The sequence below is a fragment of the Micrasema longulum genome, unplaced genomic scaffold, assembly GCF_059751315.1.
Source record: "Micrasema longulum isolate JH-2025_06_02 unplaced genomic scaffold, ASM5975131v1 h1tg000912l, whole genome shotgun sequence".
Taxonomy (NCBI): domain Eukaryota; kingdom Metazoa; phylum Arthropoda; class Insecta; order Trichoptera; family Brachycentridae; genus Micrasema; species Micrasema longulum.
Genome location: NW_028278103.1, coordinates 270,944 through 287,507, shown reverse-complemented (window position 1 = coordinate 287,507; position 16,564 = coordinate 270,944). Strand labels below are relative to the sequence as shown.

General features: G+C 30.7%; 1 protein-coding gene across 1 annotated transcript in view; it reads left to right on the top strand.

The window, feature by feature from the left end:
• The window catches only part of LOC148278207 (uncharacterized), a 355,411-nt gene that overhangs the window by 130,824 nt on the left and 208,023 nt on the right, over positions 1–16,564 (top strand). Inside the window, exon 3 of the mRNA XM_088231756.1 lies at positions 7,167–7,367. Coding sequence (XP_088087882.1) covers positions 7,167–7,367 — 201 coding nt within the window. The remainder of the gene's footprint in view (positions 1–7,166; positions 7,368–16,564) is intronic.

Here is a 16,564-nt window from a genome sequence, read left to right as displayed (position 1 = left end):
TAAATTCCCCATTACCTATTAAACACTTAGCCTCACCCTAAACCATTGGTTTTTCCCTCAATTACGATTAATGTACATGCTATAGTTCATAAGATTATTTTTATTTTCTACTTAAGTGCCCTGAATTATATAACTATATAAGGACATTCAATCCAAATAATCTTCACATTCGTTTGAAAATGCCCTAATAAGGCGAAACAATTGTCACAATTTTATTTTTTTATATGTTTATATTTGTAAAAATAAAATAAAGTGTTCAGTAGACTGAAATCAGTGTTAGATTTCTAATTATAAGTATATTTTTTATATCAATTTGAATTTATTCGAATATTTTGGTATCTTTAGTTTGACGGATTTAATGGATGGTTATCCTAAGCAGAAGATTTGTCCTTAGAAATTAAAAAATACTTATTGATTTATTACTGTCTTTTACCTGTGGCTTCGCTCGCATGGTAAGTTTTATCGTTTAAGAATAAGAATTTTCTGGATGAAATAATACATATTTTTTGGATGGAAAGTACTTGTATCGATTGTCGGTCCTCCATCTATCGCTATGAAAAAAATACGACAATACGGTAGTTTAGTCCATAGCGATGTAGCGTCGTTATTCAATTCGCGAATCCAAAATCCTACAAAACGAAAATCAAACACCACCAAAGTGTAGAGATTAAAAATAATAATTACAAATGAATTATTTTTTACATTCCACCTTACCTTACAGTCTCCTCTTCTAAATAATGCTACTTTTTGTTGCTTTCTTTCATAATTTTTTTATTGCATTTTTCAAACTTAGATTTGAAAAGTAAGTAACTTATTTTGCCCCCCATGTTAATCGGCAGCTCCGTTGCGACGTGAAGGAAACACAAACAAACAGACAAACACACTTTCGCATTTATAATATAAGTATGAATAGATGGATATAGTTGAATTTACAGTGCACTTCCTACTGGGGAGTTTGTCCTGAAGAATACACTTTACCAGTTGAGTTTAGTTTGATTTTTTTATTTTTTACACAAAGCCTTTGACCAGCTAAAGACAAACCATACGCCTTGTTAATGTAAATATATGTTTTCATTTAGTTGTAATATTATATACTTATATTTTTTCTGAATTAACTAGATAAAAATATGTTTAAAAATCCCTAGGCATCCATATTTACAAAATGTTTTTATTTAAAAAAAACTTTATAAAACATTTTTTACATATTTACAATAAATATCTGATTTTACAATTTATTATTAGTGTCCTGTTGATTATGAATATTTTAAATGAAGAATATGCTTTTGATTTTAAATTTAAGGATTTTAAGGTTTATTAAGTTTTCATACATTAATAATTGTTTTACTTTCCGCTTGTATTTTGGGTATTTTGACATATTACGAATATTTTTTGTAGATGTAATAACTTATATTTCCATATAAGTTATTAATTAAAAAAATACTTGGTACACTTCCACTTATTTATTTTGACAAATTAGCGCTTTCACCTTCTAATGGGCATCTTCAGACTGGTGAATATTATAATTTATATAAAACTGAATATTATCTTAAGTGTAGGTACATTTAAAAATAAGTTGAAAAAGATACAATACGCAATACGCTTTGAAAGGCAAAGGTTTAAGATATAAGTAGCGGTTTATGTTATCACTGACCATACGATGTTCTCATTCTTGGTACTGGGCGTACCGGGTGCAGTTATTAAATTGCTGACTGGGTTTCCATGTTTCTTGTTGTGATTTTGGCATAGTTTTTGTACCCCATAACAGAGTAAAAACGATTTAAAATTTAATTAATATCCATAAGGGTCGCAGTAATGAATATAAACACCGAACTTGAGATGGTCATAAACATTCACGATTTCTTTTTTTAGTTGCTTTTGTGGAATGAAGTGCAGTTTTCTTTTTTTAAATTTTTTTTTTATTTTTTTTTTATTTTTTTTTTTTGGACGCTGATCTCCAACAATCCTAAACTCTATTATACTTTGGCAAAGCGCAAAGAAGACTGTTCTTACGCTTCGTATTTTACTCATTTTTTTGGTGCATTTAAAAATGAATATGAAATTTTGAAATTATGATCGGGTTGTGGTCCCGTGGCTAGTGTCTCGGACTCACAGACCAAAGGTCCGTGGTTCGAATCCCACTCTACCCCAACTTGATTCCATTTTCTAATAGTGAGTTATTTACAACTCGTTGAAAATGGCCCTCAAAATTAAATATTTGGGTAAATCATAAGAACGCAAATATTTGATTTGTAAAAAAAAAAAAAAAATTCCTGTGGTTAGTTAATTAGTTTTACATAGCTCAGCTTGATCTAAGATGGAGATAATTGCTTTTTTTATCACAAGTATTTATATGCAAATGTTATAAGACTGTTATTTAAGAAAACTACAACTACTTAATTATGAATAAATTACATACTTAATATAATAATGAGAAGATGAATATAAAGTATTAATAATCGTAATTATATACTTAAAATACCCAATGCCACTTGAACATAAATAAAATCGTCATATGTATGTATGCATTATTATTCGAATTAATATGAATACATAGACATTTTCGCTATTTTACTTTTTTTCACAGTTGGCAACACTCTTATGTCAAAGAAGCGGCCATTTTGTTGAACTGTTTTGTCAGTCAGTGAGTAATGACCTTAGAGTATATACATCTAAGGTAATGACACATAGCAAGCTACATACGCGTTGCATTTGTTGTTTTTAAGAATGATTGTGTTTTGACTGAATTAAGGCTTTATTTGGTTTTTATGTGTGAAATTGGATATTACTCCCAAAAAGCGCACTAAAATTGTGACTTTGAATGAACACACATCAATGATTTAAAGAGACACTGCCAAGGAAGGTGGTGTAAGTTTATGAGCTGTCAACAAGATTTTGCAGCAGAAAAGGGACACTGGAACGATTGAAGTGAACAGAAAAGGTGAATGTGCAAGGAAAAAAAATACAATTGCAAGAGACGAAGCTTTTTAGTTAGGGAAAATAAACCAGCCAAGACTTTCAACAAGACTACACACGCGCTAGAGTTGTTGTTAATGACCGATAAAAAAATGTTATTGACTACTGCCATGATGAAAAAACGAAATAATTTGGCAAATAGAAATACGAGCTGGACTGATGAAGATTGGAGAAAAGTGTCATTAAAAACGACAACCATTTTTTGGTACAAGGACAGCGATCTCGTTTTGTTAGAAAAAGTGACAGCGAAAAGATCACGATAGCTTATATTGATCAAACAGTTAAACATCTGTAAAAGAAGATGTTTTGAGGCTGCATTTCTTATAAAGGTACCGGATGTCTTGTGACGATCGAGGGGATGATAAACTCGCAAAATTACAGACTTGCTAAAACACAGATTGGAAGCTGAACTAAGGAAAAATTGATGCCAACGCTGAAGGAGTTTTTTGACGAGATTTGATTCTATGCCACGTGTTCAAGATCATGATGAAATATTTCAAGGACAAAAAGATATAATTCCTTGAATGGCCAGGTAACTCGCCGGACCAGATTTAAAATCTGTGGGGTATTTTAAAAACTAGACTTCGTGACTAGACTGATTGAGGCTGTAATCTATCCACGGTTTCGAGACCTGCAAATATCATAAAACTGTAAAAAAACTTATCGATTCTGTGCCAAAACGTGTTGAAGAAGTTATAAAAGCCAAAGGAAGACACATTTACTATTTAAACAACTTAAATTGTATTCATTCATTTGTTTTATTTTTCAATAACAAATAAATGTTGCTATTTTTTAAAATATCACTTGTGTTCACATTCATTCGAGCAATACTGCATATAATAAAAACTAATACAACTTAAGTGTGATGATGTAAAATAAGTTTTCATGTTTCTGTTGATAAAAATCAAGTGTAAATGTAAATACAAAACGTAAATCACAGGCCATAACGAACGTGTTGTTTATTTCTAGTATAAATGTATAGCCTATGTAAGGTGAGTAGTTAAATACTTATTTGTTTAAATCTCGGATAATTTCAAATGTAGTTTGATAAATTAAAAGGATAAGCAAAGTACAGTTAATTAATATTGCGCATATTGTATATCTATTATATGTAACAAACGCTTACAAAAATACATTTTGAATAATAAATTCAAAGAAGTGTCTTACCTGTGTGAAAGGTACCAACGCCGTAGTCAGGGGTACGGCTGTGCCTGCCCTGGAAGATTTTGTGCCTGGCCTAGCCGCTGTCTAGATCATCGGTACCGAATATCAGTTTTATGAAAATTTGTTATAGTTAAAGATGAATTCAACATTTTGATATTGGTTTACAATATCTTTCTGCCGGATTTTGTTAAAAAAGTTGTGATTACCGTAAGGTTTTAATGTAAATAAATTATTTTGCCTCTTGTCTCTATTTACTCCACTTTGGGGTGAATGGAAACGAGAGGGGGATGATTAGGGCAAAAAGGGGGTGATTAGAGACAAAATGTGAGTAGGGAATTTATTGATTCGACGATATAAAACATGTTTCCCTAGTGAAGGAGATTCTTTTCAATTATGACGGCTAAAAGGAAATGGTCCCAAAATTAAAATATTTCAGAAAATTATATTTATTTTTAAATGGGAAAATATTGTTTAGACAAGGATTGGATTCAACTCCCCGGGGAGCAGTTAATATTAACATATAACAACAGAGATGAAGAACATTTAAGAGAAGGTAATATAGAAGTTTAGGCATCTACGGGGCTTATGACCTGTCATTGGCTGGTTTAAGTGGCCACTTTACACAATGTGCAACATTCATCATACTGCCCATATTTGAACATCTATATTCCTTCAATTCTTTCAAATTTGGACAAACTCAATATATTGTTGATAAAATATTTTTTGTTTAAATATACGCAACATCTTAAATAGTATATCAAATAACTCATCATATAAATCGGCATTCATTTAAAGGAAACGAGTCATTTTTGCATAAAAATGCTAGCAAATTTAATTTATCCATTTAATCTCAACGCGCCCAGGAAAATCGGGTATAATTGTAATATTTATAAGCTGAATATATGAATATTTCTAAAATCTGCACAAAAACACATCCTTAACATATCTACTTTATGTGTGTGTATAAGAATCAAGCTTGTTCGTAATGAGCCAAAAACGAAAATAAAGTAAATTATTTATAAAAACAATTGTACTTATTTATATGAATTAGAAATAACTACAGTATTTTCCTATGTAACGAGTTGCCAAAAGTAAGTAAGGGTGGTTACTAGATCCCTTAAAGGGCGGTCCAGATTGAACAAACACCTTTCTTAAATGATCCTTTCTGAAACTTTCAGCTGTAGGTTCTGCAGTACAGATTACATATTGTATGCGAATGTGATATTTTATATCATAAAACAAGTCGCATCTTCGGGGAACCACTACGCTGGTTTAACCAAAAAAAGTTTAAGCGCTAGCTCACTTCCTAAAACGCCGATACTAAAAGGACCAGTTGGGCAATTACAATGGGAACATACAGGAGTCATATCTTCACCATGACGGTATTCTCCCGAGATATAACGAAAGTACACTATCGACCCTGTATGTTCAAGTTCTAGGAAGGTACATTGATATGTACTCAGGGCACGAGTATCCCACTGCACGCATATCTACGCGATAAAATGACATACTTTTATTATGACGGTATAGTAGAAGATAAATTCTCCCTAGCAAGATAAATGACCGACCCCGCATCTCCAAGTTTTGATGCAAGTAAATTGATAAGTTCTGAAGGCTCATGTGACAAAAATGTTGTTCCAATAAACAATTTTCGCTTAAATTACGATTCATTTTAAATTAATGTCGTTCTAACACTTTGTATCCCAGAGTAAACACGTGATTATATAACAACGCGTTGTGTCCCGGTCCCGCGTTTTCACGTGGTTTACCAGCTGTCCAAAAAAGTGCATTTTATTGACATCTAGTGACTTTTATGAGTACTTTTTTGCTGTTGGTAAACTACCTTGAGGTGATTTACGTGAAAACACGGGCCTGAGACACAACGCGTGACTATTGTAATCACGTGTTTACACGGCTTCGGGATACAAAGCACAAAAAAAAGGAGTGAGACCCTGTATATGTGCAAACATTGCAGTGTGGCTCTCCATAAAGGCCAATGTTGGCAAAATTATCATACAAAAATAACTTATTAAACTGTTTAAAATAAATTTTAAAAGTTTCAATTGGTTTGACGCAGTATTCTCATAATTATGACACTTTTAAGAAACCCTTCACAAAGCATGAAATTTCAAAAAAATAAGCCGGGCACAGGGGATATTCTATATGTATTCAGCCGGTGCTCAAGGTGGCTGCTTTTTTTTCTAAAAATCCCATTGCAAGAATCAATGTATTGACAGAATACGTACATAAAATAAGTTCTTACAAGGCTTTGAGCTTCAGAGTGTCTTTATTTACATGTTTTTTCATTTTTAATTTTTTCCATCGTAAAAAGAGTTTTTAAATGTTATAGAATTTAAGAAATAAGATTATGTTTATATATTAGAACTTAACTTTAAGCACCTGCTGACGAACTTCATTATATGCAGTTCAATAGGACTTGATAATTGTTACTACATTATGTTACTACATTATCTCTGTTTAAATCACGTCTGAAGAAACATCTCCTTTCTCTTCCTTAATCTCTCCTCCTTTCCTTTTTCCTCTTTCCGCTTTTTTCCTTTTTCCCATTGAGTAATAGTTTTGATTTAAGGTAATTTATAAACAAATACGTTTATTTCTATTTTTATATATTTTTAACTTTTCAATCTTTTTTTTTCTCTATTGAATATGTTCTGTAACTTGAATTATAAAAATAAAACTTTTATTTTATCGGTTGGTTGGAAGAAATTGCCATTTGGCAATAAGCCCGCCAATGTACAAATAACATTTTGTACAAAAAGTTAAATAAATAAATAAATAATTCATATTTTAATTTTTGTATGCTTTTGATAAATAAAAAAACTAAAAAGAATAATAATATTTTTTTTTGTTTTTTCTCGTTTCGATTGTGGCTTGACACGTTTTTATTTTATATTTTGTTTTGGCTGACGCTAAATTCCGTTTTCGTTTAAATTCATACTTAATTTTCTCGTTTCGGTAGACGCTTAACACCTCTCTTTTTAAACTAATGTTCCTTTTCTTTGTTTCAGTTGACGTTTGACACCTTCACCGTCGGCAAATTCGTGTCCTTTACTTCCGATGGCTGTCCTGATGGTCACATGACTATACGAGAGGAAGGGTTACCATCCCCTCAAGGACAATGGTGTGGATCCGCATGGGGATATACTGTGTATTACAGCGAACGAGCGAGCCTGAACCTGACACTTCGACTTGACCGACTAAGTCAACAGGTAAGAATTATAAGTTCCTAATAAATATTTGTTGTTCAAAACTATGTAATTTTTCATATTAAAAAATACAGAACTCTTAAGAGACTGTGCTGAAAAATTCCTTTGGAAACGGTTCTGTAACGCCATGTTACATTAACTCTTATGTGGCTGTGATGTAACACGAGTCTTCATGGAATACAAGATTTGATATTTCTCTCTTATTTTTCAAAATGATAAAATCGTATTTTTAAAGTAAAATTTGTATGAATTTATAGGATTTTATATTATTTTAAATATTATGCAAAGAATATATTATATTTATTATATGAATAAAAGTGATGCCAATACAACAATAAATCTGTTCAAGAAAAAACACGGGTATAGAACTTATAACAAAAAAGACAGAGACGCTGTTTTGTGGCCGGTGTTTGTGTCAAAGAGACAACAGCATCCAGTTAGCAAGATCTACATGTACCATGCATAAGACAAGGATGAAATCAATCGTATGTGTTTTTCTCATTCGTTAAATCAGTCAGTTATTGGCAGTGAGTGGTAGTGCACGCTGGTGAAATGACCGATGTATTTATGATTTTAAATTTATTTTGCTATAACAGTCCTAAATTGTATTATTATTCTTATGCATTATGGAAAAGGACTTATTAAAGAGCATGTCTCTTGAATTTTTTTTAAATGTCTAAACTTCAGAATATTCCGTCTTTTGATTGATGTTACACGACTTTACAGCACCGTGCCCAAATTATATTTTAGCAATGCCCTACAAAAGTTTAGCAAAAGACGGGATCATTTTGAAAATAGGTATTTTTCACATGAATGTGTTTAATAATACATTTCCCATAATTTAAAATAAATTTTATTTAATTTAAGTCTGTAATAGCGAAATACGCCTTTTTTTCGATAATAGAGATATTATATTAAATATTGTATTCTAAATAGACAAATCCGACATCCTCATCATAACAAAGGTGAAAAGCAAAGTACATATCTATGATCCTAGGATGTTTTCGAACGTTTTTCATGAAGTTCTTAGCACAATGTGTTACATGAAAAGTATGACGTGACAAGTTCTGTGAACGAGTACTCTGTACTTTTTGTTTTCAATCATTAGTAGGCAGTCTATTCGGTTATATGTGCAAAACGGTTTGAAAAAAACCTATCGAAAATAACGTATGGAATATCGATCTAAATTGAAATCTCACTTTTTCACAGAATTGTAAAACGCACTTTAAGTATATTTGCACATAAATGGTGCATTAGAAATGAGCCAAATATGATTTTTTATTAAACGTATTGGAGAAAAATAGGTTATGATGAGATTCTCATGGTTAAATGATAAAATTTAGTGGATTTTTAAAGATTTTTTTTTTGTAAATAGACTATCAAACTAAGACTTATGTTTTATTTTAATATATCGTATTATCAGCGCTATAATTTTTTTAAATTTTGTAATTGCTCAGCCTGTGACGTCACAAGTTATCTACTGTGAGTACTGCTAATTTATTAATTGGCTTCCCGTAAACCATAAATCTAAAACAACACTATATCATTGATTGACTCACAAGAACTCATGACGTCATTCAAAATGGTATTTTTTTATGAATATTTTCATGAATTTTCGCCGCACTGTTAAATGCACTAATTTTTATAGCGCAGAAGAAAACTTTTTTATGTACGATTTCTTGTAGCACTGAACTTCTTCGTTGTATAATTAATACTACAACAGCGCTTTCTCAGATCGATTAAAAATGACAATAATTTCTCGGTCAAATTTGATTGAAATAATTAGTATTGAAATAATTAATATTATTTTTCTTCTAGTTGATACCTTTACCACCATTAATAAATTATTTTTTTAAATTTTTTAATATTTTTAATGTTGTTTAATATTTAGCTCTTAAATAACTTAATAAATTTGAACAGTCCATTGAATTTGCTGTATAATTCATATTTAACCCTTTAACCCGTGGAAAATTGTTGTAATTAATTTTATTGAGATGTCATGTTATCATCAACCATGATAGCTGTTGATTTAAATCATTTAAAGTCTCTTTTTCTATTTGATAACCAATGTTTATGACTGAAATAACAAAAATGGCAAAGATAAAAAGAAATTATTTTTTTTTAAAGTAAAAAAAAATTGCGTTCTTATAAATTACCCAAAAATTTAATTTTGAGGGCCATTGTCAACGAGTTGTAAATAACTCACTATTAGAAAATGGGAATCAAGTTGGGGAAGAGTAGGATTCGAACCACGTACCTTTGATCCGTGAGTCCGAGACACTAGCTACGGGACCACAACCCGGTTTAAAAATAATTTCATCTCTTATTTAATTTTATAAAATGATATAAATAGAAATAAATAGAAAAAATATAAATATTTTGATAAATACAAAATAATAAAACAAATAATACACAGATAAATGGCAAAATTATTGCGGCTAGCTATTTCTTACAGGCTGATCAAAAATAAGTAAGAAATATAATAACAATTAACGAGTGTGGATGCTGACGTTTGGTTTGCGCACACTTGCCAAGCAGCTTGTGACAAGCTTGAGGAAGTAGCTGTGACTGTACTGTGAGTGAAAAAATAATTTTATTGGTTCAGATACAAACGCAGTGGATGGCATTTTTGATAATATATGGAATCCTTGGCATTTACTGGGCTAAAGATTTCTCGTTGGTTGTTTTCACTAAGTAAAATTCACCATTCTGCCTTTGTTTAAACATGTACTTTTTATGAAATTTATGAATAAAAAATAAAAAATAAATCTGGATCTCTTCATTTTTTTAGTCTTTCATCTACAAAAACGTATGGGTTAAGGAATCTTGTGTGCGGATCTGAAAAGAGGCATAAGGGTCAACAATAGCTCGATCGATATTATCACTCGACAGCTTTGGCTGATCGACGAATATCGGTAGTCAAAACATCGATGATTGATCAATCGATCTGGTGTAACAGGAACTGTCGATCGGCGTTAAAAGAACTCATTCAATAACGATATATTGCATAGATCGACGATCGATCGATTGGTGTGGTAACGCCCTAAAACCTCCAAAACAGTTTTGGGTAAGTGCAGGAAGCTTTCAATGTTGTGTACATATATTAGGATATACCTTAATTATTATAAATCCATTTGTTATTTTTCTCTTAATGTTTTTTTTGTGGTTGAGGTTTTTGTTCTGGCCCAAAACTAAGGTATTTTATTTCAGCAGATACAATCGGCTTCTTTTAAGCTAGGTATATGTACATACTTTCGTCATTACGAATCAGATTTCCAAGGCTAACTTTAGCACGGCATTATTCTGTTGACTCTAGGAACACGCAATACATATTTATATATATACCTAGTCAATTTTCTACTTATTTGGTTCAATGGTCAGTGTCAATGCCTCTACCCTGTAATATAGCCTACTGAGTCCTCGAGTCGAAGTCAGTTTCAACATAATCCTTAATATTGAAAAAAATAACACTTTACAAATGTCCAAATGGTTGTAGAAATGCACTAACTCTACGCCCCAAGATTTTTTAAAGATTAACATAATGGCGACCTCCGTGATGTAGTCGTTAAGACACTTCAGTCACGCACATAGGGTTCCGAGTTTGATTCCTGGTGAGAACACTCATAATCTAAATATGATTCTTCTCACTCCTGGGTGTTCTGTACTGTGATTCACCACTATAATTGAACGTAGTTATGCAGAAAGCAGCCAGTATACAATTTTGAAAAAAATAATATTGGTGGTATAGGGTGCAGTAAGATCGATTCTATGTTCTGCTAAAAACAGCTAAGCCACTTTCACAAAAAAAAAACGTAATACTATTCTTCTAAAAATAGTGTTGTTTTAAAAAACGGCATTTCTCAATTTACAGAAAACATCCACAGCTCTAAAAAAATTTTACGGTTCTTTAAAATTCCAACTAAAACTGGCCAAATACGCAATCAGATACTTGTTTAAATTATTTAAAATCAAATGTCTTATTGCTTATCATTTGTCAAAGTCAAAAACATTCCACCTGTTGTGTACATTTGATTATTCGCTGTTTTCACAAACGTGCTATTATCTCAACTTCACTTTTCTATGGGTGGCTGCTTTTTGCATAACTACGTTCAATTGGGCCTCCTGGCCTGTTGAGGTGCAAAAGAAATACATTTTTGTAATAATTTATTCTTAAGACAACAAAAAGTTGTTAGAAAAAAAACAATTATCGCCAATTAATAATAAATTTAAAAAAATACGAGTTATGAGCTAAAGTAAAAATTATACATGTTTTTTAAAAAAGGAATATATAAATCTCTTATATGCATGTATGTTTCTACTAAATATGTATATTTCTTGGATATAGTTATTCTTATATGAACAGGAACGTCTTATAAATAAAATTTGAGCGTTTTTATTTTTGCACTTGTAGAAAAGTCAAGTTAGTCTATTACAAAGAAGACAGCGTAAGTCAATGTTTTAAGTAGGCGTGGCGAGTCTATGAAATTATTCAAAATTTAATAAAAAACAAATTTAAAAATTAAATCGCCTCTTTTGTAACGAACGTTCATTATAAAATGAATAAGCCTATTATTTTTCAAAAGTGAAAAAACAAATCAAATGAATTCATTCATGCATTGAATTCATTCAATGAGGATGATTTGAAGATGATCACTGACAAGACGATATCTGTCGCTCCATATTGGAGTGAAAAGGACTGAAGTCCGGACCCGATAAAATATTTAACTAACTAACTAACTAACTAACCATCACGCCATTTCCCCAGAGGGGTAGGCAGAGAGGATAGAACGCCACACCACTCTGTCCTGGCACACTTCCTTTGCTTCCTTCACATTCATACATCTTCTCATGCACGCACGTCGATTATTCCGACTTTTCACATGACCACTTTCAAGAATTTGTTGTACTTGATCATGCCATGTCTTTCTCGGCCTTCCTCGACTTCTACAACCAGACACATTCGCATCATAAATCTTTTTAGCCGTTCTTTCATCATTCATTCGCTCCACGTGACCGAACCATCGCAAAAGACCTTTCTTAATTTTGTCGATAATGCTTAACTCAGCCTTGCATTCTGCTCTAATTTCGACATTAGGGCACCTATCATACATTGTTTTTCCGCACATTCGCCTGAGGGATCGCATTTCAACAGCATTCAGTCTACTTTCGTCCCTTTTTTTCCAACGCCATGCTTCGCTTCCATACATTAGGGTTGGTACCAGAACTCCATTATGATTTTTAATAAATAAAATATTTAAATACACTGTATTTATCTTAAAAAAGATTATGTAAAAGTTAGACTTTTAGCGATTGCATATGTGTATGCAAATACACTCGTAAATGTACATATGTGTGTATGTATGGTTATGCATGCATTACAAGTGTCCCGACTCAACGCGGATTTTCTAGCGAGTCTGGGCAAGTTTACAGGCATGAGTCGTTCCTAATTGTGTCTCTATAAGCTGTGTCTCTGTCTCTAATTAATGTTTCTCGTACAATGTTATTAATAAATAAACATTTAAAAATAGAACCTTTAGGTCTAAAAAAGTTGGAATTTAGGAGACAGATTTTGGACTGGATGTATATTAATACATGTATTAATAGTATATTAATACATCAAGTCCAAAGACTTGATGTATATTTATGATGTAATTAATTGTAATATTGACTCATTATTTAGAGAATGTACCATTTAAATGTCCCCAGTCGGCGATTGAGATCGTACGCTACATTTTATCTTCCAATATTCAATAATTATACGGCGCATTTTAATACATTATCACGTTTGTTAAAAGTATGTACAAAGTCATGATGATATTGATATCTTTAACGATATATTAAATAATTATAGGAGGGCGTAACGCAATTTATGAAGTCAAATAGTCCCTTATTTTAGTTAAGTTAAATAATTTTTAATGACCTGTTGGTAAAGTTTATTGTATCTATTAACATTTATAATATTAAACTTAATATTTCAAAACATAAATAAAACTTTGATTATTACAATCTTGTACGTATTGTTTATTTTTTGTCACCCGTTATAAATAAAATAAAATAAATTAGTAAACCTACTTAACCCTTAAATGCATCATGATAACTAAAATTTTGATTTCTTTACCAATCTTTTATGTATTGTGAATTTTTTGTGAACCGTTATAAATAAAATAAAATAAATTAATATACCAACTTAATCTTTAAATGCACCGTGCTGGAAATATCCATCATACCAAATATTTACGTATAATTAATTAGAATCACAAATAGTTAGGTATTTTTTAAGTCTGGTATTAATAATTAAGAGAGTTCATTTATAGATTTAAGATAAAAGAAAAATAAAATGCACTTTTTTGTCTATGATTTATGACAGTTGAAATTTTTACTGAGCGTATTTGTCATTTCAGGAGTTTTAAAAAAGTTTTATTTTCTGATCCATCAGTTATTTATAATCTTTTCAAAACGAAAAAAAAAATAAACATAACGTTTAAATTTATAAATTTATATTTACGTTTTGTTAAAGAATATTAAATTGAATTAAGTAATTGTGAATTATTAAAATAAAAATTTAAATTAAGTATTAAGTTAATTTACATTACAGTGCTGTTTTTTTAAAAAATATTACACTTTTCATGAAATTGAGATTTTTTTCTCCTAAACTGCATCATAAAATTCACCATAAAACAATTATTAATGCAATAAAAAAAATTAAGCATTTAAGGGTCAATCTAAAAGAAAGCATCGCAATAAAAAATAATTTTAAAAAATGTAAAAATAAATATTTGCATTCTTATGCTTCACCTAAATATTTTATTTTGAGGGCCATTCTCAACGAGTTTTAAATAACTAAGTACTAAAAAATAGGAATCGAGTTGGGGTAGAATGGGATTTGAATCACAGACCTTTGAGCCGTGAGTCCATGACACTAGCGACGCGATCACAACTCGCTTATTTTATATATACATATATATATATACATAATATACTTAAAAATAATAAATAATGTAAAAATCTACAGTGACATCAATTTCAAGTTTTTTATATTCGTTTATCTTCCTTAACTATAAGAAAATTGTAGATGCTTGTGGTTATTACTACTTTCCTTCACAAATAACCCCAAATACAGTATCTTCGCAGAGCTAGTTGATGAAGGTTTATTGTGTGGAGGGAAGTGAGTTGGTTAAGGGTTTGTATCCTAAAGATAGCCCGAAAATTCCTAAATTGAATGTTTCTTGGTAGTCTTTGATGGATTTACTTTAAATTTCATTTATTATCAAATATTTTTAAATTATCAATAACATCCACAACGGATTGAAATCCTAATAAGCAGTTATGTATTTGTATCATACAAACCGAGTAAAATAGCAAAAAAAATATGTTTTATGTCCATTTATTACGCATATGTATATTCAACTTTAAAATATGACATTATTTTTTGGGGAAACTCTTCTAATCTTTATTTTTTTAGAATTAATTTTTTATTATTGATGGGTATTTATATTATGAAACTTTGTCAATTTATTAAATCGCGACTTGAATATAAGAAAAAGCCACTTTCATAACACAAGGAATAAAACTAAATTAAAAACTCCGTTGAAACAATAAAACAATTATTTATACAAAGATTGCCCATTTGCATGGCAGTAAAAATGTATAATTAGCTTCCCAAATAATTAAGGAATGAAATTGTATTCAAAATTTTGCAAGGGTGTTTCTAATAAATTAATGTTTTATGATACAAATGAATATTCAGAAGATGCAATTCAATAAATTTGTATGTATTACATGCATGTAACCATAACTAATAAAAATGTTTTTTCTATTTGTGTTTTCTTAATTTTTTTATTATTCATTAATTATATCTTTTTTTTATGTTTGCTTTTGTTTTACTTTTTATTTGTTTTTGGTCAGACTAAGAAATTGCTTGTGGCAATAAAACTGCCATTTAACGGTGTATCCCTTTGTTTTTTTTATTTTTATTTATCAATTGCACTTTTTATGTTTGATTACAATTTATTATTATTTTTATTGTTATTACTCGGGTTGTGCCCAGATTTTTCGCTATCAGCTCTACTCTACCATAACTGAATTTTTATTTTTTTGTGAATTATACACAATTTCGAAAGAGCCACAAAAATTGAAATACAGGATATTAGGGTGAATTAAAATAACACAATTATTAATTTTAAAAAAAGTTTGTTTTTTTTTAAATAATTATAATTTTTTTACGTATCTAGTCGGACGAAGAAAACAGATTTGTCTGTTAAATGGGATTAGAACCCTGGACGAGCCTTTTCAACTCGGTGGCTACGAAATTGACTAGAAATAAGTCCACCTTGTAGTGAAGTGGTTGACGCGCCATGTTTAAGATCCTAGGTTCGATTCCTGGCAGGTGGGATCAAAATGAAATATTTATTTTAAATGTGATTTAATACAATAATTAACTATTTGTCAACTAGTACCCGAAGCGTAAGACTGATCACCTTACCTTTATGCAACAGATGATCAAAATACTCTGCATTCTTGTACCAATGCACTAGAAATAAGTCCACCTTGTAGTGAAGTGGTTGACGCGCCATGTTTAAGATCCTAGGTTCGATTCCTGGCAGGTGGGATCAAAATGAAATATTTATTTTAAATGTGATTTAATACAATAATTAACTATTTGTCAACTAGTACCCGAAGCGTAAGACTGATCTCCTTACCTTTATGCAACAGATGATCAAAATACTCTGCATTCTTGTACCAATGCATGGCCCAGCGTTCTCAACCCTACAGATCTACCGAATTCGATTGAAATTATATCAATTTTTAAACATCTATTTATACATAGAATTAAAAATAGTCCAGAAACCGCATACGCACATCAAACAGAAGGTGACTAAACTACTCATAAATGAGTAGGTTTACGTTTTGATCCACCAGTTTCTTTGTAGACGTCGCTCAGTACGCAACTCCTGATTTGAATACAACTATGCCGTGTTGTGTCCTTTGAAAGTGTAAACGTACTGCTAGGATCTTCAAGAAAAAGGATGGTATCATATTTCATGTGTAATTAGCAATTGAATGTTTAAGTAGCAAATGCATAACTTAAAAATTGAATTATTTTTCCAACTGTCAGATTGTTGAAGAAACAAAATGGAAATTATGTTAGTGTTGCCGGGTAGTTTATTGATTAACCTTACTTTGCTCATCTAATGAAAGAA